Source organism: Anguilla anguilla, chromosome 12, assembly GCF_013347855.1.
Source record: "Anguilla anguilla isolate fAngAng1 chromosome 12, fAngAng1.pri, whole genome shotgun sequence".
In the NCBI taxonomy this organism is placed as follows: domain Eukaryota; kingdom Metazoa; phylum Chordata; class Actinopteri; order Anguilliformes; family Anguillidae; genus Anguilla; species Anguilla anguilla.
Window position 1 is genome coordinate 15,155,550 of NC_049212.1, and position 26,136 is coordinate 15,181,685.

At 43.3% G+C, this 26,136-nt stretch overlaps 1 protein-coding gene across 2 annotated transcripts; it reads right to left on the reverse strand.

Moving 5' to 3' along the window:
- On the reverse strand, window positions 1–25,427 carry LOC118209050 (alpha-2-macroglobulin). Of its 2 annotated transcripts, none has more exons than XM_035384166.1 (36): window positions 25,143–25,427; window positions 23,808–23,988; window positions 21,351–21,507; window positions 21,025–21,077; window positions 20,317–20,337; window positions 18,515–18,683; window positions 18,097–18,181; window positions 17,854–17,977; window positions 17,339–17,453; window positions 17,034–17,143; window positions 15,251–15,418; window positions 14,822–15,058; window positions 14,128–14,191; window positions 13,588–13,733; window positions 12,496–12,645; window positions 11,468–11,767; window positions 11,124–11,214; window positions 10,843–11,011; window positions 10,519–10,744; window positions 10,058–10,184; window positions 8,281–8,402; window positions 7,915–7,966; window positions 7,441–7,524; window positions 7,005–7,181; window positions 6,647–6,728; window positions 5,524–5,680; window positions 4,891–4,965; window positions 4,285–4,447; window positions 3,698–3,894; window positions 3,279–3,494; window positions 2,960–3,081; window positions 2,435–2,525; window positions 2,213–2,281; window positions 1,448–1,553; window positions 812–853; window positions 1–363 (listed from the first exon to the last, which is right to left on the reverse strand). In XM_035384166.1, exons 1-36 carry the CDS (start codon window positions 25,208–25,210, stop codon window positions 341–343), a joined length of 4,539 nt encoding a protein of 1,512 aa, XP_035240057.1. In that variant the 5' UTR covers window positions 25,211–25,427; the 3' UTR covers window positions 1–340. The 2 variants fall into 2 exon arrangements, with proteins under 2 accessions (XP_035240057.1, XP_035240058.1); XM_035384167.1 differs by having other exon boundaries at window positions 10,843–10,996; window positions 25,143–25,426.
- Between the last annotated feature and the right edge of the window lie 709 nt (window positions 25,428–26,136).

Consider the following 26,136-nt stretch of genomic DNA (forward strand, 5'->3'; position numbering starts at 1 on the left):
TAAGGAATACAGTTTTATGTTATACTAGTTAAAGTAATACAAACAAAACCTTACTTTGCTGAACATTATCCAAAGGTGACAAAGTACAGAGTGACACACTTAAAATACTCATGAACTCAGATTGCAAAAGCTAGTATGAAACACAAACTGAATATTAACTTTTTATTCCACAAACATCCACAGTGCGGCTTTAAAAGTGAATTAAAACAATGGGAGAGCATGTGTTAAAATCAGAATTTAAACATCTGGGCAGAACAGAAAAGGTTTTGTCAGTTGTGTAAAATATGTTCAGTCCCCTGCTACATTACGATGTGCTTGAGTTGTCATTGGGCCCGTCTCTTCACAGCTCATTTAGCTCATCACCTGGAATGGAAAGCACCAATCAGAACAGCCCTTTAATCCAGGCATTAGCGCATTCCCCACACACACGTGCACACACTGACCAATTCAATATTTATGCTTAATGGGAACTAAATTACTCCCGCATTAAAATGGGAGAAAATTCCACTGGTCCCGAAGCTGTTTGATTCAGATTGAGTTTGATGTACGAATTGCTCCCATAAGGCAGGTTGTAATCCAAGCTCTCCTAACCTCCCCCCCCACCTCCCAGCACTCAGAGCCATCTGAGCTTTCACAGGTTTCGTGTATGAGTGCCAAGGGGGGGGGGGGGGTGGCTGCGTAAGAGAAGGGGAATCACTTTATCTCTGACAGCAGCAAGAGGTCAACCTTTAAAATTTAATCTCTGTGCAAAACAGGTCACACTGATGAATTAAACCAAAGTTAATTTTCATGAAGCTGATGCAACACTTACCCTCGGCACAAGGAGAGGAATATTCACATACAGCTTCATCACCTGAGGCCAAAGAAAAGAGCATGAGTCGGATGGGTGCCTGACATTTGCACAACTTTGTGGGAAATGAGTAGATGCCAGTCCTCATGCACAGTGCACCGTAGGACCCCTGGGCTCCTTCCAATCACTTATTTTATCTGTCATTTTCTCCTTGGTCTTTGCCTGGCCTGGAAATTGATCAACGTCCACCATCTTCAAGGACATTCCAACCAGTTAAATGCTCCTTAAAGGGGCTAGCAGCATGGAGCTAGAAGTCTCCTGAATAATACTTGAGCAAGGACAGACGAGTGCATCCTTTGCGGAAGTATTTTTTCGGAACGCAACATAAATGATCGACCCGTGGATCTCCCCCTTGCCATCTGCCACGTATGTAATTGACGTGGCTTCAAACTGACGCTTGACTAAACGAGGACGTTCAATTTGCATAATATACGTTTCATTGATTCCTCCGTCCTTGCGTCTTTTCCCCGCTTCCTTTCTTTGCTTCCTCCAATGGGTGGAGATAAGCAACAAGGAAAGGATGCAAGGAGGTAAAAATAAGCTTTTGGAATGAGCCCCTTATTTCTAATTGTGAATGAAAACTCATCTGTCTCTTACTTGTCTGGTAATAGTCATAAACCTTGACCACTGCAGGCTTCAGATTCCTCACAGGCATGTCTTCATCTATTAGCACAGAGTACTTCCTCTCTTGTCCCTTTTTGAGCTGGAAATGAAGGTAAATGAAGAAACATGCAGCCCTTATTAAAATACACCTCACCACAGAATTCCACATTCAGCCAGGTGTCACTGATCAGCATGCGATACTCCATGGTGATCTTAGTCTTTCCATGGCACATACATTACGGACAAAATATTTAGGAGAGATAATTTCCTTTATTTCACCCATCACCTGCTGTTGCTCAGTGCTTCCCTGGATGATTGTCAAAAAAAAAAGTAAATGGCCTTCTCCTCCAACAGTGAATCATGTGTCTGCAACTCAATATAATAAGGCATGCAGACATGGTGAAGAGGTTTAGTTGTCGTTCAACAAAACATTAGAATGGGAAACGTGTGATCCAAGTGGCTTTGACCATGGTATGATTGTTGGAGCCAGACATTCGGCCCCTTAATACCAATTTAGCACCGTCTGAATGCCACAGCATATGTAAGCATTGTTGCTCAACATGCGCATGACTTTATGGCCACAGACTACCCTTTTTCTAATGGATACTGTCTTCCAGTGGCCATTGATTGCATATGTGTGTGTGTATATATATATATATATATATATATATATATATATGTATCATTTTTGACAGTCATCCTGGGAATCACTGCATAAAACTAAAACACTGGAATAAAGGTTGGTCGTTTGCATCTTACCCCATCCAGGTAAATGATGATGTGTCCATCTTCCTGATCAACACGTTTCACAGTCTTATCGCCTTTCAACTGCAGACCCAGAGGACATTGTTGTTCATATACAGCTCTAGCTGTTCAATTTGTTACAGGTCATATGCACTTCTAAGCATCTTATAATCATTGTGGTTGGATAAGTACTTAAGCATCTGGTCATTAGATGTGAGTTCAGGTGACGTCACTCACAAATCGTATCGAGTTCTTATCAAGGAGGAATCCAGACAGAATCTTGATGTTAATGATCACCATGTTGGTCTCCTCCCGCCTCCCCTCGTACCTGTCAGAGCCGGTCATGTCAGAAAGTTCATATCACCAACACAAAACAGCAGGGGAGAAGACTATTTTAGGACAGTTGAGAGTGGAGAGAGAAGAGACTGCGATACATATAACAGGTTATGACAAACTAGGCCATATTTAACAGATCAGTGTTGGTAGCTGCCTTGAGTGGCCATTAATGCTACGTCTGCCATTAAGCACAGCTCCTTGAAAGCCTGCCAGAAGGTCAAGTCTCAGAGTACTATTTAAGTGGTGTGGTATGAGAACAAACATATGCACACACATATGTGCATACACACATACGCATGCACACACACATATATGCACACACACAAACATAAGTACGCACACACACATGTTCACGCTCACACACCCACACCCAAGTGCACATACACACACACATAAGCACTCACACACGGACACACATACACACACCTCACAGCCACTGTGACACTGAGGGTCTTCTTCTGCGTGCTGTTGCAGACTCCGACGGCTCTGGCGGAGATGTTGAAGGCAGTGAAATCGGGGGGAGGGGGGATATTGTAGTGCAAAGCAATCTGGAAAAGAAACAAGCACACAAACACACAAACGAAACCCATCAATAACGAACGGATCCGGTTTTTCCCGATTCCGGCATTTGTCTCCTTTGTAACGTTAAGGAGCTGCTTGTCTGAAAGCTCGCCATCTGACTGCAACAGGGATCTTAAAGGAAAGGAGACTCCGTCGGCTGCGCCCCCCCCCCCCGAGCCGCTACCTGCGCGAACACGCAGCTCTGCCCCTGGGCCTTGATGGTGTACTCCCCGGGCACCTCCGGCAGCTTCTCCTCCTGGTACAGGAGCTTGTTGTGCTGATCCACTGTGAACTTGTGAGTGTAGCCCCCCATCGATTCCACAGTCACCTCGCTCGAACCCTCCGCACTGTAGGTGGCAGCACCGTACAGTGACAGAGCCTGGAGCGCCACCACTGTGTCCTGGTCAAAGAGGGGGGGACACGGTTTAAGAGGTTTGTTTTCTTGAATGTTCTCTCTCTGTACGTCTGTCTAAGAAATCCATTTTATACATAAATTAAAATACAGCAAATATAGAAATGGATGGAAAGAATGCAAAGAGAGGAGAAGAGGAATGAGACCGGGAGGAGAGGACGAGCCAGGTACAGGGGGGAGTGTTTCAGCACCTGCGTGGAGGCAAAGCCCCCGTAGGGGTTCTGCTGCTTGGTCAGCCAGCGCACGATGCTGGAGGCGTAATTCAGGCCGAAATCGGGCAGGGTGGGCCCAGAGAGGAGGGCGAGGAGCACATAGGCGGTCATCTCCACCTCCAGGGAGTCGGTCCGTTTGTCCGACGTCTCCGCACGCTTCCAGTGACGAGATCCCTCTACAGCAGGGACAGCACGGGGATTTCTCATATCCTAAGTTCCCCCTGTTCCAATCTCTCATCCACCCGATTTGCACGCAAATCCATGTCTTTCAATAATGAAAACGAAGAACTGGAAGGAAGGGGTGCTCTAATGAGTCATGAAAAATGGTTAATGGCGTTGAAATGGAAATCACCTGCATTCTCCTGCTAAAACGTTAAGAAACTTTTGAAACATTTTCTTCCCAATTGCTCATCAAAACAGATCATTCAGTCTAATGGGACTCCATTTCTTAAGATATCAAACCTATTTGCAACATTTTAAAAGTAGGACGCCCTCCCTTTTTGGATTTTGTGGCCATTTTGACAAACGCGACCAATCGGAGAGCAGAGCACAGGTGCGGCCGGTACCTGTGGTTATGGCAACCTTGTCCAGGTGGGTGATGAGTGCCTTCCTGTTCTCCGTGTCACCCGCTAGAGTGAAGGTGTAGGCTAACAGGGCAGTGGTGTACAGGTGATCCATCTGCCCTGCTGCAGCTTTCAGACACGCCAGGCTCTTCTCCACCAGAGGATCCTGACACAGACACCATACAACTCTTATTGTGTGGCACAGAGATCACATGACCCTTATTTTTGTGAGCACAGAGATCACATGACCCGTATTTTAGTGAGCAGTGTACTCAGTCCACACAACTCTCATTTTGGTAAATAGGCTACAGAAACTGCAGGACTCTTATTCTGGTGAGGAGGCACAGCCCTTTTACTTCTTTTCACCGAGATGAAAGTCTAATACTTGAACATGTGACTTTCCTTAACTCTTCTTTTCTGCCTTTTACTTAATTCCTTGTTCCTTAAACCAATCCATCATGACTTAAAACATACAGTAGCATGGCAGCTTATTGACAGACATCCTGATGTGATTGATAGTGAGAGACGTGAGAGCTGCAGGCTGCGGGTAGATGTAAGTAATGTAAAATGAAAGTAAACATGTTAAAATAAATTCTGGGCTGTACTCACAGTGGTGTTCTTCTCCAGCTCGAGTAGCGCTGCAGTGATGTAGGCGGTGAGTGACACCTCATCGCTGACTCCCCCCTGCGTGACAGACGGAGAGAGAGCACTGTGTGTACGCCTGTCGTTCAGTCAAAATCCAGTCTAAAACAAGCATCAGACCATCTGAAAACTGCGCTGAGCGTTTCAGTATGACATCATTCCGTGGCACTTAATCATCCAATGAGGTGAAATATAGGCTTACAGCAAGGAATGCAAATGGAGTGCAAGGAAGGAGTGTTAAAAACAAAATGTGTGTGTACATTTGTCTGAGCTTGCGTGTGTGGCTGTGTGCTTGTGAGAGTGTGTGTGTATATGCGTGGTTGTGTGTGTGTCTGCGTGTATGTATGAGAGTGTGTGCGTGTGTCTGTGTGTATGTATATGTGCGTGATTGTGCATGTGCACCGCTTGTCTTTGCCGGTATATGAGGATGAGTAAGTTTGTCTGTGCGTCTGTGCGTGAGTTCAAAAAAGCGATTTCCTCTCTTCCACACAGTCCGCTCAAACTGACCAGGTATTTTCGGACACATCACACACATCACTGTGTGTACGTGAGCATGTATACGAGTGAGTGTGCGCACGTATGAGATTCCTGCACACCCACCTTCATGGCGTTGTTTAATAAACTTCCCACAGAAAGAAAGCAGCCGTTTGGCTTCTGGTTGCTGTGGAGCCAGGTCTTGGCCAGTGTGATGTGGTCTGGGTCCACAAAGATGTACGGCCTCGCTCCTCCGAAGGACTTGAGCACAAACGCGGTGAGCCTGCGCACACAGACATTAGAGAGCCCTGAATCCAGTGTGACCTCGCGGCTGCCAGCATGCGCAGAAAACACACACCTCCCAACACCTTTACCCTGGAGCAGCTCTCACGCCTTCCGCACAAGCCACCTCAAGTCTGAAACAGAGGAGCTCCTACAGCACGGAGGAGTGGGAGTTTATTCCAGGAACAATTCCTGTGTGTGTGAGTGCATGTGCGTGTGGGTGTTTATGCATCTGTGTGTTTGTACGTGTGTGTTGTGTGTGTGAGAATGTGTGTTTGTGTGTGTGTACAGTACTGTGCAAAAGGCTTAGGAACCTGTAAAAAAATGCTGTACAGCTAAGATTCTTTCAAAAATAATGAAATGAAAGGTTATAAATATCGAAAAAATAAAGAGCAGTAAATAGTTAAAAACTAAATAAAATCAATGTTTGGTGTGACCACCCTTCGCATTTAAAACTACATAAATTCTCTTAGGTACACTGTCCTGCAGTTTTATAAGAAAATCGGCTGGTAGGTTGTTCCAAGAATTTTAGAGAACTTGCCACAGTTTCGCTTGCTTCTGGCTCTCCGGGTAATCCCAGAGACCCTTGATCAAGTTTTTATCTGAAAAGTAGGCTATTACTTGAAATATTACTTTATTTAACAAAATATAAAAATCTATCTGTAAAATTCACATTTGGAAATCTCAGATTTGCTCTTTTCTACTGACACACTAATTCAGAAATCAAAAATAAACATCTAAGACCAAAAATATACTATATTTTATATTTAAAAATCTAAGGTGCCTATGACTTTTGCACAGTACTGTATGTGTGGGTGTGTTTGTACGTGTGTGAGTGTGTGTGTAGGTGTGCGCATGCGCCTGTGTGTGTATGTATGTATGCCCGTTTGTGCCTGTGCCAGTATATGAGGATGAGATACATAATAAATGTGATTTCTTCTCGTACACACAGTCCGCTCAAACTGACCAGGTATTTCCAGAGTCATCACTCTTGCCAAAGGCACTGTAGGAGCCGTCATCATGCTTGTAGTTCAGCTCACGCTGGTAGCCTAGCACAGAGAGCAAAGTGAGCACACTGAAAATGTGGCACAGGCTTACTCCTACCACTACTCTTCATTTCCAAAACAGCCCAGGAAATCATAATGTTATGTAATCGATTAAAAAGACCTTTCATTTAAATTTGTTAGCCAAATGACTATCCGAATCTAAAACAGTAACCCCCTCTTCTGCTAGTGCGTGATCCTTTCAAAATCAAGTGAAATTTGAATTTCTCAAACGAACGCCCCGTTTCCTCCAGCGGAGCTCGCAGAGGACCCCCCACTCACCGCTCTCCAGGAACTGCACCGCCCTGTCCTTGATCTCCTTGGTGAGCTGCTTGGTGCTCTCCAGGTACTTCATGATGTAGATGTTGGGGGCGAACAGCACCATGTTCTGCTCGCCGCAGCCGTACGGCATGGCCAGCAGCTTGTCCAGGTTCTGCATGGCCCGGCCCATCAGGTCACCTGTCAGAAGCCACCGGAAAGGGCCATCAGCGCTGCGCGGACGTTACCTGTCCCCCTTCAGCGAGATTGTACCCAGCATGCACCTGGTGCAGCGAACAGAGCCGCTGCTTTAACGCCCCGCTGCGAGAGGCTCGCCGGGCCCGGCCGGGCGCAGCGGGTTTGGCTCGCCTTATTTTTCCAGAATGATCCGGAGCTGCGCTGAGCGCGGTAATGAGGTCTGCAGCCCGCAGTGGGGCTCAGACACGGAGACGGTTCTCACCCAACACAGACACGGAGGCCTTCGCTGAACCTTCCACCACCACCTCGGGCAGCTTCAGTGAGACAGCCTGCTCTGCCGGGCCCTCTGAGAGACGAGGACAGGGGCGAGCACACGCGAAGAAAGAGAGATACAAAGGGAAGGCGGGATAAAGTGACTTGTTCGGTCAAATCATGTACTCAGCATGAAATGCATCTTTTAATCCAACCCAATGAGAAAACAAGACAAAAAGAGAGAAAAAAACTTCAAAAATCAAGGAACGATAAGGCAAACCCAATAAACTGGGAATTAAAAGCCAATCTGTACTCAAACAGGAGAGAGACTGCACGAGACACTGTGTCGCACAGCTTAACTGCCTGATTCAGGTGTGTTGACAGTGCACTAGTTTGCAGTGTTCAGTAATGGCGATGTGTGCAGGAGGCTCCAGGCACCAGTAACGGCACAGGAAGGAGCAGAGGAGGCAGGGAGATGGCTCACCTGCAGGACACAGTAGGGCGTTGTGGCTGATGGTCTCTTTGGTACCCTCTGCCTGTGGGAAGGACAAATCCATTACCATGGATCCACTATCCATCCGTGACAATGCAACATTGACTGACACTCCGTTACCCTGAAGTCCTCCCAACTGTGAAATCCCGGTTTCCTCAGGGTTAAATCCCACAATTACTGGATCTGTGCTACCATGGAGTTGGCACGAGGCCTTATAATTACTGAGAGTGTGTTGTAGTGACAATCCATAATTGTGTTAATGTGCGAATAACTCCTGGGACTGTGCTAGCGTGGTGACTCATAAGAGTCGTAACCAGTCCGCTTACACTGAGTGACTGAGAGGGGAGGGGAGCTCACCTCCACGAGGAGTGTGCGGACCACGGTGTCAATTCGTCCCCTCTCTGGGACGGTGGCCACCTCGTTTCCACACAAGTCCTCGGTCTTCAGCGCTTCTGCGCTCACTTTAATGCTAACCTCACCTGGACGGACACATTAAATGCTACACTGTAAAATCCTTACTTTTGTGTGCATTGGCAAACACTGGGCAGTTTTACGATTAAGTCCCACGGCGACATGCTTGCATCAGTGCTGTGAGCACGCATGACATTTAAAAGGAAATGACTGGCCAGAGTTGCTTTCAGGTTTAAAAGCCACCTTTCCATTTTTGCACATTAATTTCCAATGTCAACAACTACCTAATAATTTGGGCTCAAGTATCATAGCATGTTAGATCAGAGGTTTTCAAACTTACATCTGGGGAATCCTCTGTATACTGGCTTTTGTTCTAACCACAATTCTGTTGTCCTTCTCTTTCGTAGCAATTATTCCAACTGGGTTCTGATTAGAGCCCGACCGATATATCGGTTTAGCCGATATATCGGCCATTATTTGACTTTTTTGACGACATCGGGATCGGCAGTTATGCAGCCGATGTGTCCCGATTTTTAAATAAGTATAATAAAAAAAATATTGATTATTTATCTGTACTTGTCTGTTCGAACGTTGTAATTGCTATTTACTAGAAGTATCCAGTAGAGAGAGCTCTAATACAAGTGTGAATTGCAGCAGCTGACGCACTACTTCTGTAATAAGACGTTTGTCACTCGTGCCTCATTCAGTATTCTCCACTGCAAGACTTGTCTGCACAGATTGGATTGCCCCAATAAAGGCATGTATATTTAGTGAAAGTTTTTAATTAAATGCGTTTATACGACCACTACGTTTATCAATCCTCATTATCAAGCGAGCGAGCTAGCTAACATATTTGGTTCACTTTAGCAAGCTAGCTGGCTAGCAAGCCTTTAAGAAGTGGCAGTGAGCACATAAGCAGCGTAGGATCTACATTTCCAGAGGACATCGCTGTATTCTCAAATAAATAACCAGCCAAAATAAAATGGTGATTGGATGCATCACACATGTTTTTTTTTAATCTGAGATAATGATATTAGCTACTATATGATGCCGTGTCAATAGCCAACGCGTTATTGCAAGCGAGTGTCATCTAGTCACGCGTCATCGTAGCAAGCTAACCAGACAGTAAAAACGCCGATAAAACACTTCTAACGTGGATCATTTTAAGCCATGTTATCTAGCTTTGTCGTGATAACATGAGAGAAGGATTGCTGTTGGAGAAGTGAATCAACCAACACTTAGCGCGGGTACCTGCACGAAAGCGCATTGTAGTTTTTTTCACCACCATATTCTTATGGACAAGCCTCACGTTACGTATTTCATCCAGTCAATTTTGTTTCATCTAACGTTACACCTGATTCACTCATTAGCTCCGCTAGATAAAGTCTTACTCATTGAGATAATGTAGTAGGAATAAAATAAGAAAATAGAATTCATTTAACTTACTGAGAATAAATAATAAGAAATAACGAGGCTATGTCAATAGCTAATGCGCTATTGAGAGAGAGTGTGTCATCTAGTCACGCCTCAGCGCATTGTAGTTTTTTTCACCACCGAATTCTTATGAACAGGGAAACTAGTTCTGATCACAGTGACCATGACCATGGACGGTCTTACTCAGAGTTATCACGGAGTGGTCACAATGAGCAGAGGCTCACCGGACCACATTGACTTTAAACGGAGACAGGGCTGTTACATGATCACAGTTGACCATAAGCCTCACCCAGGGCGGTGGGTGTGATGATCCAGCTGAAGGTCCGGCTCTCCTCTCCACACAGGCAGTGCGTGTACTCGCAACCTTCACAGGCCCGGGCTGTAAACTGCGTGGACTCTGCCAGGCTCAACTGGACCTGAAAGCACACCGGAAGGGGTGCCCTGTCAGAGCGTGCTCATTGCGGTGCCCCAAAACTAAGTCAGTCTGAGTAAACCCCTTGCCTCCCCACCTTTAAGAAGTAACCCTACGTTAGCCTACTGTTCTAACTGAGTCGCAAACATGCGTGTGAGCAAAACATTTCAAGCAAACATGGCATGAATTCTTTCACAAATGGAACACAGAGCATGTCCTATTAACACTGGCGATTGTCGACAAGAGTACCAGAGTTGTGCCAATGAAAGTCAACTGTACGTTGCTGCAGTGGGGCACTGCCTTTTAAGAATCCCCAGCAGTCTCCGGGTGACCCGTACCATGATGCACTTGGAGAGGTAGTTGAACACGGTGGACTTGAGAGTGAACACCTCTCCCCGGATGACGGAGTACGGCAGCGTCAGACTGACGAAGAAAGGCTGGAACGCGGTGAGGCCAACGGTGGGGGAGAGGCCAACGCCCACGGGGGAGGTGCACAGGGCCCCTGCCGCCCACTTCGTTATTGTGTCTGGAACGGTCTTCTCCATCTTTGCCACGCCTGAATCTCTGCAGAGAAACAAAATTTTAAAAAACCCAAAACAAAAATCTGAGCATCCCGAGAGACCACCCATGGGAGTTTCCTGTTCTGCAGTCACATGACGCACCCGACCGGTACCAGATCCCAGATCCACGTCTCAGGGAAGTAGGTGCGGACCGTCTCTTGGGGCGGCTCTGGCTGACCCTGACCAAGAACTTTCGCCCCCACTACGTCCGAGCGCTCCATATTGAACGCCATGGGAACAGGTCCTGAGTCCGCAACTAAATAGTCCGTATCCATAGAACCAAAGAGAAAAATATGAAAATGTAAAATTTGCTTAACCAACAATAATGTATGCTTGTATGGAAAAAGCTCAATACAAGGTACAAGGCTGAATGAGAATCATACCTGAATCATAAAGCACCCTAGCATATGCAATTTCATAGCAGTCTGTCGGTTTTTTCACGTCAGAATTGGTCAGGATTTTAATTCCGACATCCTGCAAGGAAGGGTTCATTTTAAACATTGTCTAACAAGATTCAAATTTCCGCACCAGCAAACCTCAGGTTTACAAACCTACCTTAGGACAAACATTACAGAGCGCAGTCTCAAACATCCACTTGCAAAGCTAATTAAAGGTAATATTATGAATGTTTTTGCAGGGTTTCTGGCTGCCCGTGACTTCTGTGTAGGATACTGTTATGCTTAACATTACCACACTGAATACAATGCTGTACAGGAAGGTGACTGACCTTAAAGATGTTGTACACATCTTGTTTCTCATTTACAGGGTGATAATAACTGGATCGCTTGCTCCTGCCGACGGGCAGGTCCACCGCCTCCCCGTCCAGCACATCAGGCACAGGTGGGCTGGTTCCATCTTCATTTTCCACAGGTAAAATTTCCACTATGGTGGAGGTGGAATTTTCAACAGGAGGTTCCTCTACCACCGTCTCCAAGTGGTCTATTGGGCTAATGCAGGGATAAGGTTCGTGATCTTCCACACTGTAAGGATATCCTGAAAGCTTCTGAACTGGCAGTTCATTGTAGACCTGAGGACCGAGAGAGTAATCATGTGATTTAGTTGACAAAGTGTGCCACACAATAATTTGAAAAGGGGCTGATAGGATGTGGAGTTTGGAGACTGCAATGGACCATTGAAAATCATAAGCTTAGGGGGTTGGGGTTGTGGTTAGGTTGGGCTGCAGCTGTGGCTGGGGGTCAAGGATTTGGGCAGTACTTTGGTTTGAGACTGTAATTGTGGTTATAAGTTTGGGGTCAAGGATTGGGGCAGTGCTTTGGTTTGAGACTGTAATTGTGGTTATACGTTTGGGGTCAAGGATTGGGCCAGTGCTTTGGTTTGAGACTGTAATTGGGGTTATAAGCTTGGGGTCAACGGCTGTGGTAGTGCTTTGGGTTGAGGCTATAATTGTGGCTCAAATATGGGGGTCAGGGATTAGGGTTGTGCTTCTTTGTTTGAGATTGTTGTCATAGGCGGAGGTTTGGAGTTGGGGGTTGAGGACTGGGTTAGTAATTTGTTTTAAGTTGTGGTTGGCCATTGGGGTTGAGGATTGGGGTGGTGCTTTTTTGTTTGAGATTGCGGTTGTGGTCGGAGGTTTAGAGTTGGCGGTTGAGGATTGGGTTAGTAATTTGTTTTAAGTTGGGGTTGAGGATTGGGGTAGTGCTTTTGATTGAGGTTGTGTTTGTGGTTGAGGCTGTGGTTGTGGGTCTGGGATTGGGGTAGCAGTTTGGGTTGAGGTTGCAGCTGTGGTTGACTTACGGTTTCCACATTCAGTTCTCGCCCTGGTTCCATAAGCAGCACGCTCTGGTCAATGGCCCTCAATGAGCACAAGGATCCAGCATGGGCGCTGAGGCTCAGAGTCGTCTTCTCCCCTGGCAGCTCCTGGAATGAGCTGAACTTTACAGACACCTGGGAGAAAAGCACGAGCAAAAAGTACCAGTTAAAACTGGATGCTCCCTCCCAATTCTAGCACAGGCACATGATAAGGAGACAATTTTCTACTGATAAGCAGGAAGCATTGGGAGGTGGAATGTAAGCAATTAAAGCAAAACATGATTAGCCATCGAAATAAACAGCTATGAAGAATAGACAGGGCACCCCTCGCTACACAGAATCTATACAGTGCTGAAAGCTAGCCTCAAAAAATGAAGATGCATTCAGAAATGGAAATCAAATCGGAAATTACAGAAATTATTAAAAACAGGAAACAGAATCTTTGTTTTAAAGTAGCGCCAGCATAAGATGAAATTACTTAAAAAGCCTCTAGTTTCTGGGCGTGGCTTGTGATTGTTGGTATTTTTGGGACCAGAGACGAGCAGTGTAGAGCATAGTAGCGCACCTGGAACCACCGAGGGGTTATACTGAATATGTTATCAGTGGTTGTAGTGCAGCTGCATTTATTAAGAACCAATCAAATTACCTCTTTTAATTCCCTTTAAGTTCGGTGCGCATTGCACAGGGCATACTGCTGTGAAAACACACTGGCTGTGAAGCATGTGCGCACTGCATGGCAAAGCGCTGAAATTAGCAATCGGCCAAGCGGTGACCTGTGCCATACGCCTGCGTGGTCTGCGCAGGCTGCCGGCAAACAGCGTAAATTAGACTGAACTGGCCCCGGAAATTCCGATGAGCTGCCAAAATTGCACCGCACCATTGGATACTGACTGACAAACCCCCACCCACCCCCAACCCCCCACCCCCCTTCGAAATTACCGAACCAGCGCGACACCTCGCAACATGCCATGCGCCAGAAGGAAAACAGAGCCCAAAGTCAGAAGGCATCAGAAGCCCTGGACAGTGTCATTGCACACGAGCTGCCGCTTTGCGCCCTGGGAGGCAGCTGTGTCCTACCTTGTTCTTCAGGCAAAGGTTTATAGGGAAGTCAGCACTGTCAGCCACGGTCTCTCCGTCCGGCAGCACAGTGTAAACCACCACCTGGGCATAGGGCGCCAAATCCGCCATGCGCCGCAGAGAGAACGACACGTCCCCTTTGTTCACTGCAAAGACATTTACACAGCAAGTTCAGTCACATGTATACAAGTACATACACATACACACACACACACACACACACACACACTCACTTACTCAATCACACACACTCACTCACTCACTTACTCAATCACACACACACACTCACTCACTCACTTACTCAATCACACACACATGCACACACACACACACTCACTCACTCACTCACTTACTCAATCACACACACATGCACGCACGCACACACGCACACACACTCACTCACTTACTCAATCACACACACATACACACACACACACACCCACACACACACTCACTCACAACACTTTGTGTTTTTTGTAAAATGTTTGCTTGACTGGGAGATTGATTTAAAAAATGTTTTGAGTTCAATGGTAGCATCACCTTGGCCTTCTTTCACCGACACTGGGAGACGACCATGTTGCGCGACCGTACCTCTGGACAGGACCTGTGTGACAAAAAAAAAAATCAGACACATACGGAGGGTACAGAGCTTGTGTCTGCTGCAACTCTGGTCTCCGTTTTACATTACAGACATTTAGCAGACACTCTTATCAGTTATTCAGAGCAACTTGCATGATGTTTTACATGGCATCTACATAGCATCCATTTAAACAGCTGTATATTTACTTTGGCAATGCAGGCTAAGTATCTTGCTCAAGGGTACAAGAGCAGCATCCTGCTCCGGAATCAAACCTGTGGCCTTTAGGTTACAAGACCAGTTCCTTAGCCATTATGCTACACTGCTTTCTATCCAGTTTGGAAAACCTATTCACAGCTGTTGGCCCATTTAATCCCCATAAGCAGAGGGTACCCTGATGACTGAAATCCTCCCTCCCCAGGCAACTATGCCGTCACAATTACGGAATGCTCTCCAGTCAAGATTTGATTCAGAGTGGTCCTTGGCAGGCCAGTTCCTGCTAAGCCACTCAAAATCCCAAATGGGTTCCATCATGTCATGAGCCCTCTCATTCCAACTTTACTCAGTTAATATCAGTCCTCTGTAACTACACATTCTAAACTCTCACTCCTTTAACTGGAAGTAAACACTGAGTGGCTGAACCAAAAAATAATTCACCAGATAGAATATGCCCAGGGATTTCTGCTCCTTCTCCAGCTCCTCCCCCTGGATGATGTACTGAGCCATGATTGATGCATCTGTGTCACATGACAGCTTCCCTTTGATGGCCTTCAGTTTAAGGAAACTCTTGCTCTTTGAATAAAAGGGTTTCACCCACATCTGAGCAGACCTGTAGCTGGGTTTGCGAATGTGGCGTACATAGTCAAAGTCCTCTTCCTGTTTGCGATAAAACGCCTGTGAATAGATGGACAGAATGGCTATTACAGGACAGGACAATAACCTTCATAACAGATTTTAAAAGCTGACAGTGCCCATCCAAATATTCAGTAGGCTCTTTACAATACATTTGCAAGCAAAAACGGCAGTACCTTCCTTGCAGAGTGAAGAATAATAAAAAAAAAACCATGGAGTGTAAAGGTCTCAAACCTGCACATTGACACCCATCGATGTCCAGGGGGTAGTGTCCAGACTGAAATAAGCCACACCCATGTCATCTGTGGTCAAAGTCCAGTTCTCAGACTTGCCACTGTAGCTGGTGACCAGCAACACTGTTTCATTGGCCAGGGGGGTCGAGTCTGGGCCCGTCACTTTGACCTGAGAATAACAACCACAGGGCCAACCATGCAATCACTTTGCTGCACTCCAACATCACCGCATGTGTCAGCATCTACAACACACTCCAGCTACAAAGCTACAGGTCCGAGCACTGGCCAGGATCAACAGTTCTCAGCGTGATGACACAGGTTATTCCAATGAAATGACAATAATCAATACATTTATGTGAAATCAGATATAATCATTTGATTCTGGTGAAATTATGAAAGTCTGCAGTTGTGTGTTTTCTGTTCCCTTACTTGTCTCTCTCTGTCTGTGCCTGCAGGTTGAGTTGCAAAAGAAACCAGTTCATTATCTGATCAGTCCCACGTGGATAACCTGAATTTCAGGTGATAAATTCAGCCCCTCCCTGCCTGCATGGTGTTGCTTGTTCTTTGGCTTTTTTCCCCATTTTCAAAACAAGATTTCATCATGTCTTCCTAAAAGATCATATACAATGTCCAGCAGGATTTCCATACTGGATTTAAAAAATATATATTTTTTCAGGATTTTATAGAATTTTGACATAAATGCATATTAATTTTGGAAATCTGTACTTGTGTTGGAAAGCACTGTCTTGACAGAGGTTAACTAGGTAAGAACATTATTTGAATATCTTTACCTATTATTTAATTGTCTGCTCTCACTGTCACTTAAACATCTTTTTTTGTCAGGAATAATATTTATGAAGAAGTGCATTGGACAAATGGATAAAGCTTGGTGCCCATCCACTTGAAATTGAAATCTTTTGTAGGACAAGTACAGTAGTTCATACAGTTAGTACAGTCAGCAGCAGTGAATCAAAAGTATTGGGTTGTATACATTTATATTACAAAATGATAAATGTTTACTTTAAAAAATATATATTGTGTACAACACGTGGCTTTATTATTTTCTCGGGCTAAATTCAAAGCCAAATTAGTTACTTAGGCACAAAAAGGCTAAAATACTATTGGTGACTATATGATGATTATGATGATTATTATAATTATAATTATTATTATTACTATTATTGTGAGGGGTGAGAAGTTGTGGTCCTGGGGGGGGGTGTATGCAGGCTTTGGTTTCTGCCAGTAACCCTGGCTAAATGAGCTAACTGGCTTTTTACACCAGCATTGGTTTATTTGTAGATTAGATCACAGTAAAATGTTTCTTATAGAGACACAAAAACTTTGGCTGTCATTCATGCCCTTATCAAATAATCTAAAATGGCAAGTTAAGTAATTAAGGCCAGAAGCTGAAGCATGAAAACCTTCGTTGCCCACCTCTGTATTAGATAGCTATCTGAATTCTGTTTCAGCACAGTAAAAATTGCTGAATAATATCCCGTAAGAATGCATTATCAAGATCCAACTATCAGCTTTTCACTTAGGTTTTACACAACCAATGGAAGAAAGGAGTGACAACTAAAACTGTGTGTTTTTTTGTGTGTTTATGACATATTTTTATAAATACACACCCATGCATTTATAAACATATATTTTTATAAATACACACACATGCATTTATAAACATATATTTTTATAAATACATACACATGCATTTATAAACATATATTTTTATAAATACACACACATATGCGCACACAGTCCTCCGGGTGGATAAGAGACATTACCTTTCCCTCAAATGGGATACCCGGCTTGTAGGCCTGTGGTGTTTCTTCAAAAGCCACTGTAACGATGTCACCGGTGATGCGCAAACTACCGCTGCCCTTCAGGGTCATACCTAACAGAGCCGTACAAAACACACCATTGTTCAGACACCTCAGTGCACAGGGAAACATTACAATAAGTTTAAATAAACATTACAATATGCTTAAATAAGCCAGGGTTTACAGGAAGAAATTACAATAGGAAATTACTTCTGGTCATGTATTTTGATGGAAAATTTCTTACGGTCATATTCACAAATAATGCATACCTGTTCCATACTCCTCCATCTCACTTTCCACTTCCAAACTGTCTTCATACCCCGTAGCATTCAGAGCAAACTGAGTCACATTAATGATCTCAGTGGCACATCCAGTCTTGTCAGTCTGGGAGAAACAGTAACATTCTCAAACATTCGTCCTCTGCCAGATCTTCAGCAGACCTTGTGCTAATCAAGCTGCAAACAAGTCAACTTACTGTACATCACATGACTAGCCTTAAGCACTTTGTAAAATGGGGTAAACTGAGCTCTTTCTCACACCCTAAACTCAAACCGAAAACTGTTTAAGCTCCACACAGTGCTGTGCCGTAGGTGTACAACTGACTCAATGGGGGCCCTGTTTAGTGCAGTTTAGAATGTATCAGTGGTACAGAATGTTTTCACACATGTATTATGGGAAGACAGGATTTATAGGATGAAATTATGACAGGAAGTGACTTGTGGTCATGCATTTTGATGGGAAATTGCTTACAGTCACACATGCAACATGGTGGAACATTACTCACGGTCATGCTGTACTTATTGCAGATATCACTGTGCGACTCTGGTAATGAATACCAGTAATATCTGAAGCGTTGCCGGCACACTACCGCATTCACTGACCCCAGGACCGGCTTCCCATAGGTATATCTACACACAAACAACACTAAATGTTTATTTCATAATAAGACAATCCAAACACTAATCACACGTAACACAGAATATCACTGTGGTGAAAGATGAATCTTTGTAAACCATATAGCACTTACTTCCCACAAACTTTCAATTTTGCCTGTGTGTCCAAGATGGTAATAACGTTTGGAAGATGGACTTTGACCTCATACTTGGGTAGGACTGCATGCAACATACAAAAATGACATTAGAGCTTTCGCACAACCAGAGCAAGAGGACAGTCATACACTGAAAAGTACAATTCCTGTAGTATATTACTGCCAATATAATTCCTAAATATGGTGCTATTTCTTAAAAAAAAAAAAAAAAAAACATTAAAAATATCCATGAAGAATCCTTGTCCACATTTTGGATGAATGTACGATAGGTTCCATTCCACAGATAACTGATTTTGTTCATTAAAAGAAATTTCTCTCACCAGAATGCTGTAATTTTTTAATATATTTTCATTGATTTAACTGCATGATTTTATTTCAAATAGTTTTGTAATTTTACCATATTCTTTAATTTCAAAGGTGTGGGTGATTTGGTCTCCTTTCTCGTTCCAGACCGTAATGACATAGGTCCCCTGTGTGGCCTCAGGAGACATGGGGTTAGAAAGGTCCAGAATCCCACTGGTGGTCGACCTGTTCAACCACTGAGCGATGCGGTTGGAATTGGGATCCTGTTGACAGAGGAAAAAAGAGGGATGGGGAGGAGAAGAGCAAGGGTGAGGGCTGAAGGAAAGGTGGCTTAGTGACTCTAATACATGTTAATATATTAGCAAGGGACGGACAGCCCTGCAAAGTGAAACCATCCCTGGGCAACGCTACAGAGAATGAGGTGCCATTTAAGACAGAAATGGTACTTATTAGTTTACAGAACAACCTAATGTTAGTTTTTACCATATACCAAAAGACTACCCCATTAGTGTAGTATGGTGGCCAATTGTAGGCCATATTGGCTACTGCAAGTCTTTCCTCCACAGGAAAATACAAAGACAATAATACATATTTTTAAATCTACATTTTTATAATTAGTCCTGTAATAGAGACATTAGTACACAAAATATCACCACTAATTGTATTATTTCTCAACTATTGTAACTGAAAACTTCAGCTATAGTAATTATTGTCCAAAAAGGACAAATAGCGTGTTAGCTGATGCTTCCATTATGACTAGAGTATTCTAATAGATTAAGGCAAAGCTTCTGAATCTTGGTTCTGGGGTTTTCTGTACATGCTGGTTTTTGTCCAAGCCAATCCCTTAATAAATGAAGTAACTGTAAGCATACAAGTATGTGCTTCCAAGATTTATATTAACTCAGAATGCAAATTTGGCATTGCTACAGGTCTATGTATGATTCAAATAAACATCTGGAACCATTAATAAAAATAGCCATTTTATGGCACTTTATCGTCGCTCTTTGATCTTTTAACTAAATGAGCAGGGTGAATAGATTGATACTGAACTCATCAAGCCTTTAAAGAAAAAAAAAGAACAATTCTGTAGGCCAGTGATTAGCCTGTATGTTGCCTCCAAAGCAAAGTCCAACGTCCACTGCTCTGCTTCATCATACTCTCAAAAAGAATTTTAAAAAATAGCCTCATACCCTTCTCAAAATCACTCAACATCACTCAAAATCACATATGCTTGCTTTTCATAGTAAAGCAATGAAACCTACACATTTTCAGTCTGCTTGCTTCATTATATAAACAAGTCAAAACAGACTTGTTACCTAATTAAGTTAAGCACTGCAAGCAATAGTGTGTAATATAGCCTAATGAAACGACATATATATATATATATATATATATAGGGAGCTATTAGCCTACACGTACACACCTATGCTATTGAGTGGCATATAAAGTTAATGTAGAAACACCATTCCCCCAACCCAATATTCATTATTTGTTTAAAAATTCAGCCTGACCTGACCTGACCCAATCGGACCCAACCTGAACTCCCCGGACCCCAGCCGGTTCAGGTGAAAAATCAAAACTCTAGGCTGATGTTACGTTTCACTTCATTTTCATGCTTCCAGTATTATAGACTCCATTATGGCTTTGTGTTCACTCTGTCAGGGGTATGTAACATTGCTCCGTTTACAGGCTACAGCTCAATTAGGAGTTCATTAGGTGCAGGAAACAGCCATTTCAGCTGGAAAGTCAGTGTACACAAGGGCCCCCAGGAATGAGGTTAGGAGGCCCTGCACTAAGGGTATATTACGACTGAGGCTTGCAGTTTGGCTGTAATTATAGTAAATGCAATAAAAAAATACAGTAAAAGCAAATGTACTTGTGCCCTGTTCATCTTACCTGCAGTTCCACAGTTCTGTACTGCAACAGAGAAATAAACAGTTAAATTCAGTTAGTATACTGAGCTCATGTACATTCATCAGCCTCCTCTTCTTTCCACACAACAATGTGCTTGCAACATTCACCGTTATCTTCTGTTGTACAGGCCTTGGTCTGCTGTTTATTTAGAAGCATTGATCAAACAGGATCAGTACAACTGAACCCTGTGTGTTGACCCCTTTCAGCCACCTACACTTAAACATCGTGCTCTACGGCCCACACATAGGCTGAGTCAGCACTTTGTACTGACAGGAGTCCTCACAGGTCTTTCACTTTGGAATTTTCTCTTCATTTTTGAATAAATTAAGTTCCACCTAATTTAAAGGGTCACGCAAAAAGAGTAATGTCACTTTGCCAGGATAACCAAACGGAAATGTCCCATATTTTCCCTTCTTTTCCCAAAATGTACTAAGGAAAAGTAAAACTAATTCAACCAGCAGGGGTAATACCAGAGGTATACAACAGAAGTCCTGGTCATTAAACCTTACAGTCATGAAAGTTTAATCGTTTATTTTTACATATTTATGTGTGGGGCCTTACTCTTTTAGTTAATCCTTAAATATTTACATATGTACAGTATTTGAGTCTCACTACACTCACACTTTAGGCACAATGAAACCTCTTCCTCATTTCCCACATACTCTGAAATAAAACAATAACTGTTCTTACCTCTTGGTTGTAAGGCAGAAAGCTGGCATCAAGAGACACAACACGAAATTGGACTGGGGGAAAAAAATAATAATAATACATTCAAATTTCTGAAATCAGCACCAAATATTTAAAGTTTCAATACATGCATCCATCAGACCAGTCCAATGACCAGGAAGAAAGTCATCATAAAAATATGAGGTGTAACTGTCGAAATCCATTGTAAAAAAGCCATAAAAGAACCGCTCCATATGCATGAATACCATGATCTATTAGATCCATTCATTACTAATGCTCAATGTTACACTTTCCCCAGCTGTGGAATTCCAAAAGGCAGACAGAATTACCCTTCTGGCCAGGCTTGTACACGGGTTTGTCTGTCTGGATGAAGGTGATGAAGCTGATGGGTTTGATGAGGATGTTTGACTTCTTGCTCAGGGACTCCTTCTCGCTTCGCACAGCCACGTGCACGGAAACCACCGTTTCCTCAGAGACAACGGGGACCTGGGGGCCAAACAAGCACAGTAACAAAGAATCAAAACTTCCATAATGATAACAATCAAGCAAAAACAGGGAACACTCCACAACAGGAATCAGAAGGTATATCAGTAAGCTCAGTGACCTGAAAAGCAGATAAGACATGTTTTGTATGAGCAGACATATAACACAGTATTGGCTACCATTATGCAAGACAGACTACTGTTTATTCTATAAAAAGAGTGATACTTACTTACACAAAGAATACAATTTCATCATGTACAGAAACAATTACTTTGAATTTTGAAGCTTTTGTTGGAGCAAAGTTGAATGCAACTTTGCAGATATGATGCATTAATAGTTTCAAATTATTCCAAACTGATAGAAATACAATAATCTCACTGAAGTGGAGGCACACAAAAAAGTGTCTTTTCTTCAGTGTCACTAAACCTGTAAAATGCTTATTATTTTTCCAAGGTTGTCTATTTTTATCTCGGTGAGTGTTTTCTAGTTATTTTTCAATTCAAATGTTTCGCCATAAATTAACTTGACCCCTGAGCTTCAAGATAATACCACAGTACACATGACCTTTAAATGTAATCCTGGTAAATCCCCGTACTGTGTGAAATTAAAAGGAAATGCCACTGAGCACTATGGTGGTCTTCAGCTTCATCAAAGTGACCACTGTCAATGCTTGAAATTCAGCCACATATTTTTTTCTGTTAGACAAATACTTTCTCTTGTTTTCAAGTTTCTCTGCTACAATACAGCTTGCTTTTGAATGCTCTCTAATGTACGGCAATACATAGCACATGCTTTTAAAATTCATTCAGCACCATCAGAGGTTTTTCCCTTGTGTTAATGGCCATTAAATTACCAACCTGGTCACCAGATACTGAAATCAGCATAGCAGGACAAACACGCTAATCTAGCAAAAAACTTTCTGATGCAATCTCCTCACAATAGTAACTCCAAGTTCACTGTTGTTTTGGGAGGTGCTGTTAAAAGCAGTGAAATACACCACTCCCATGCACACAAAGAAACCACCACCTCTGATGAGAGGAGTTAATACTATCAGCAGAAGGTCCAGCTGCTGTCCTAACGGCAGAATGTCTTGTCTTACTGGGCTTGTAATGCAAAGATTGCATTTTTTATTCCTACCAGGAGCACTGCCGTTGCAAGTACTTAGGTATTTGTATTGCTGCAGTGTAATGTAAATGCAATTTGGTCTGAGCAAGCACATGAAACATACATATCTGTTTAATGATTGTTTGGATGAACCCACTATCTGTTCAGTCCACATCTCAGCATTAGGACTGACAGAAACAATTTTGTAATTTGAACATAACTGGCATGTCAAAAAAGTGATTAATGAAGGCAAGAAAAAAACATTTTTTTTTTTTTTACAAATTGGATGACCAATACTAAATCTGTATCTTTGAACCAAGCAGCAATAAAAATGCATAAATGGAGTCAGACATTATTTGAATCTTGGCTGTCAAAAAAGGGGGCAGATTTTGCGCCATGAACTAATAACAGCGAGATCATGAATGGACGCGCTATGACAAATACTTCAGGGAAGGGAGCGTGAGTAATTTTTCAGCAGAAAGCTCTTGGGGTGTTGGCCCCCCCAGTCTGGTCATTCAACCCATGTTACGTAACCACTAGATGAATGAGAATTTGAGAAAAGCTTGCCACTATTCCTTCACATTTCTGAGCACTTAAGGGGGCGAGTGGAAGGGGGGTCAGGGTTACTTGTGTGCATGGGGGGCTTTTATTTTGTGTGCTCACAGGGGGGAGTTTAATTTGAGTGTGTGTGGGTGTTATTTGACCAGACATTGGAGTATAGATATACTGTTAATTTTTAATTAAATGGTTTTAAAGGCCTGTAACCTATAACTTGGTTTACCCAACACAGACAAATACAATTTTGATAGTGAGCAGGTTGACCTTAAAATTGCTGAGAGAGGGACAGGCTTATGGTTAAAATTCAAAATCTCAGAGACATCAGTTCAGTTTAATTACGTATTCAATTATACATTCCCAGTAGAAAGTTTGATGTAATGTAATGAAACGCAATAGGTGGGTTCACATTATAGAAAATTCACCTGCCCGTCCTAACTGCTGTAGCCCTTTTAAATTTGTCCAGTTGCACGTAAAGCCTTTTGACCGGAGATTGCAGTCTGCCCCATTACTCCACACACTTCCCTTTGGTGAAACTGAAAGAAACTCAGTGACTGTCCAAATGAGTTCATTACTGCATTAATTTGAGTCTGTACAACGATATTTTGCGGTCTCAGTACTGCGACTGAGAGGGATTATCTGACCTGGAAAGGGAGGCAGCGGTAGAAATCCTCCTTCACACTTTCTTCCAGCAGCGTCACGTTAGCGTCCTTGGTCTGCAGGGTAATGACGAAGGAGACAGGCTCCTTGGGCGGTTGTAGGTGGGCGCATAGTGTCTCTGTAGAGCCCGCTACTGCTTGGGAGGTTACCGTCACCAAGTAAATTCTTCAGAGGAAAAATAGAATGGGGATCAATGCTGACAAACATATTCCAAATTATGGATATGCCTACATTTACTGAAGAAACCACATACTGAAGACTACTGAGTCAGGAGAGTTCACCAACCTGGCAGGGCAGCCACCCCCCCCACCCTCTCTCTCTCTCTCCTCTCTCTCTCTCTCTCCTCTCTCTCTCTCTCTCTCTCTCCTCTCTCTCTCTCTCCTCTCTCTCTCTCTCTCTCTCTCTGCAGTCCATGCACATTATGGGACACATGGCCAACAAACTGCCCCATTTGGCTGCCTGCCCCAATCTCCAATTTAAGACTCAACTATGTGAAATGGGGCACCAATTAATACAGCTCTAAGCTGTGTGTGGGGACTGCTAATGAGCTGTTCTACTGCTCTGTTTACAAAGTTTGGGGCCTAATTGCTGATAGGGGGTGGGACAGAATGCAGTGGTGAGAAGAACCATGCAGACACTACGCTGCCAGCACTGAATACAGGTCTCAAAACTGTAACAGGAAAGAACTCATCATAGCGGTCTCTAAGATTGTGTAAGAATACTGTCAAATTTGTGAAGAGCAGAACATACAGATAGGCATATTGATTATATTGACCTCGTTTTTGTAAAAGACCTTTGCACTGAAAGAGGCAGGGACATGCTAGTTTTGGAATCCTCAATGACCTCTCCCCCCAAGATACCAATGTAATCATTCAATGATACTTCCTTCTGTGAGGGCCAGACTTCAATTTTACACAATAATTTATGATAATTCACTTTATGTTTCATAATTAAATAGTCTTAGCCATATTCAATTGTATAAGTCTGTAGTTAGCAATATAGCAACTGGGAAATAGCCAATTGCACCACATGCCCCTACCCAAAGGTGAGTAAAGTGAGATTACAATGGGAAAATGTGGTATACAATAAAACCTAACCCATTTGAGAGACATGTTAAATCCCAAACATTGTCAAGCCGAAATCCCTTACAGATTCGCTTGGGATAACATTCTTTAGTTACTGGTTTTTAAAGTTCTGCAATACGCTAATTCGCATTGCTAAAATAAGGTAAATCATAACAGTACACGCGCCCAACAAATCGCATTCTGCGTCATTTCAGGTACTGCACATTCCATGTTGATGGCACAAGGTATACTTACGAGTTGTTCGCGCTGCCGGAGAAAACGGTTGGTAGAAACGCAGCGGTATAGAACAGAAGCGCGAGCATGTTGCATGCAAGGTAAAGGCGACCGAAGGAGGAGCGGTCGAATATTTATACGAAATAACTTGATTTAGCTTCCGTTCCGCTTGTGTCCTCCGCTGTCAGTCAAGGACAAAAGAATAGTCATAAGAGAGCTTGGTTATATTGAACAGCTTCTCACACGTCATTACCCTCCTAAGCTGCAGAAACCTCCCCTCTCCTCCCTCTACCTCAAAATTCCGGGAAAGTTCTGTCGTTCTCTGGCCGTCACACCTCCCCCAGTTCATAGGTGGAGGCGAAGTATGCTCTGGCGAAATTATTTGCTATTTAAAAAGAGTGCGCCGAATGATCAAAATGCGTGGCGGCGTTGTGAATTAAAATGCACGCTATAAAAAGCAATTACGTAGTCAACACAACTTTCCCTGCGCTGTGTACTTGGATAAAATGTAACCTAACCTGCTCTGCTTCAGTTAATTCATCAGGCAGGAGTGGTTTAAGTTTTTTTTTTTTTTTTTTTAGTCATTTGACAACAAACTATTTTTTATGTTAATATTATTCTCGGATATTGAGTGTGACCACACAAAGTAACTCATGAGTAGTCTTTACAGAAACAAACACAAATGGGAAAAAGACCTGTTCAATACCAGCACCCACCACAGGACACATCATCCTGAGTCCCAGCTTTAGCCCCTTTCCTTCAAACTGCAGCTCATGCCCAGGACTTGTACAGCCATATAAGAAATCATTTGACCCTGCAGTCCAACATCTTTTAAGCTCAGATAAACCTCAGATGTGCTTATTAACTCTCATTCAATTCAACCCTCCTTTCAATTGGTGACATTTTACATCTGCCGCATTGGACTCATTATTAAATGCTGAAATGTAAAGTGTTATACACTGCTATAACTGGTGGTGGCTAAGGTGAATTTCCCCTGATCACTGTAAAGCGCTTT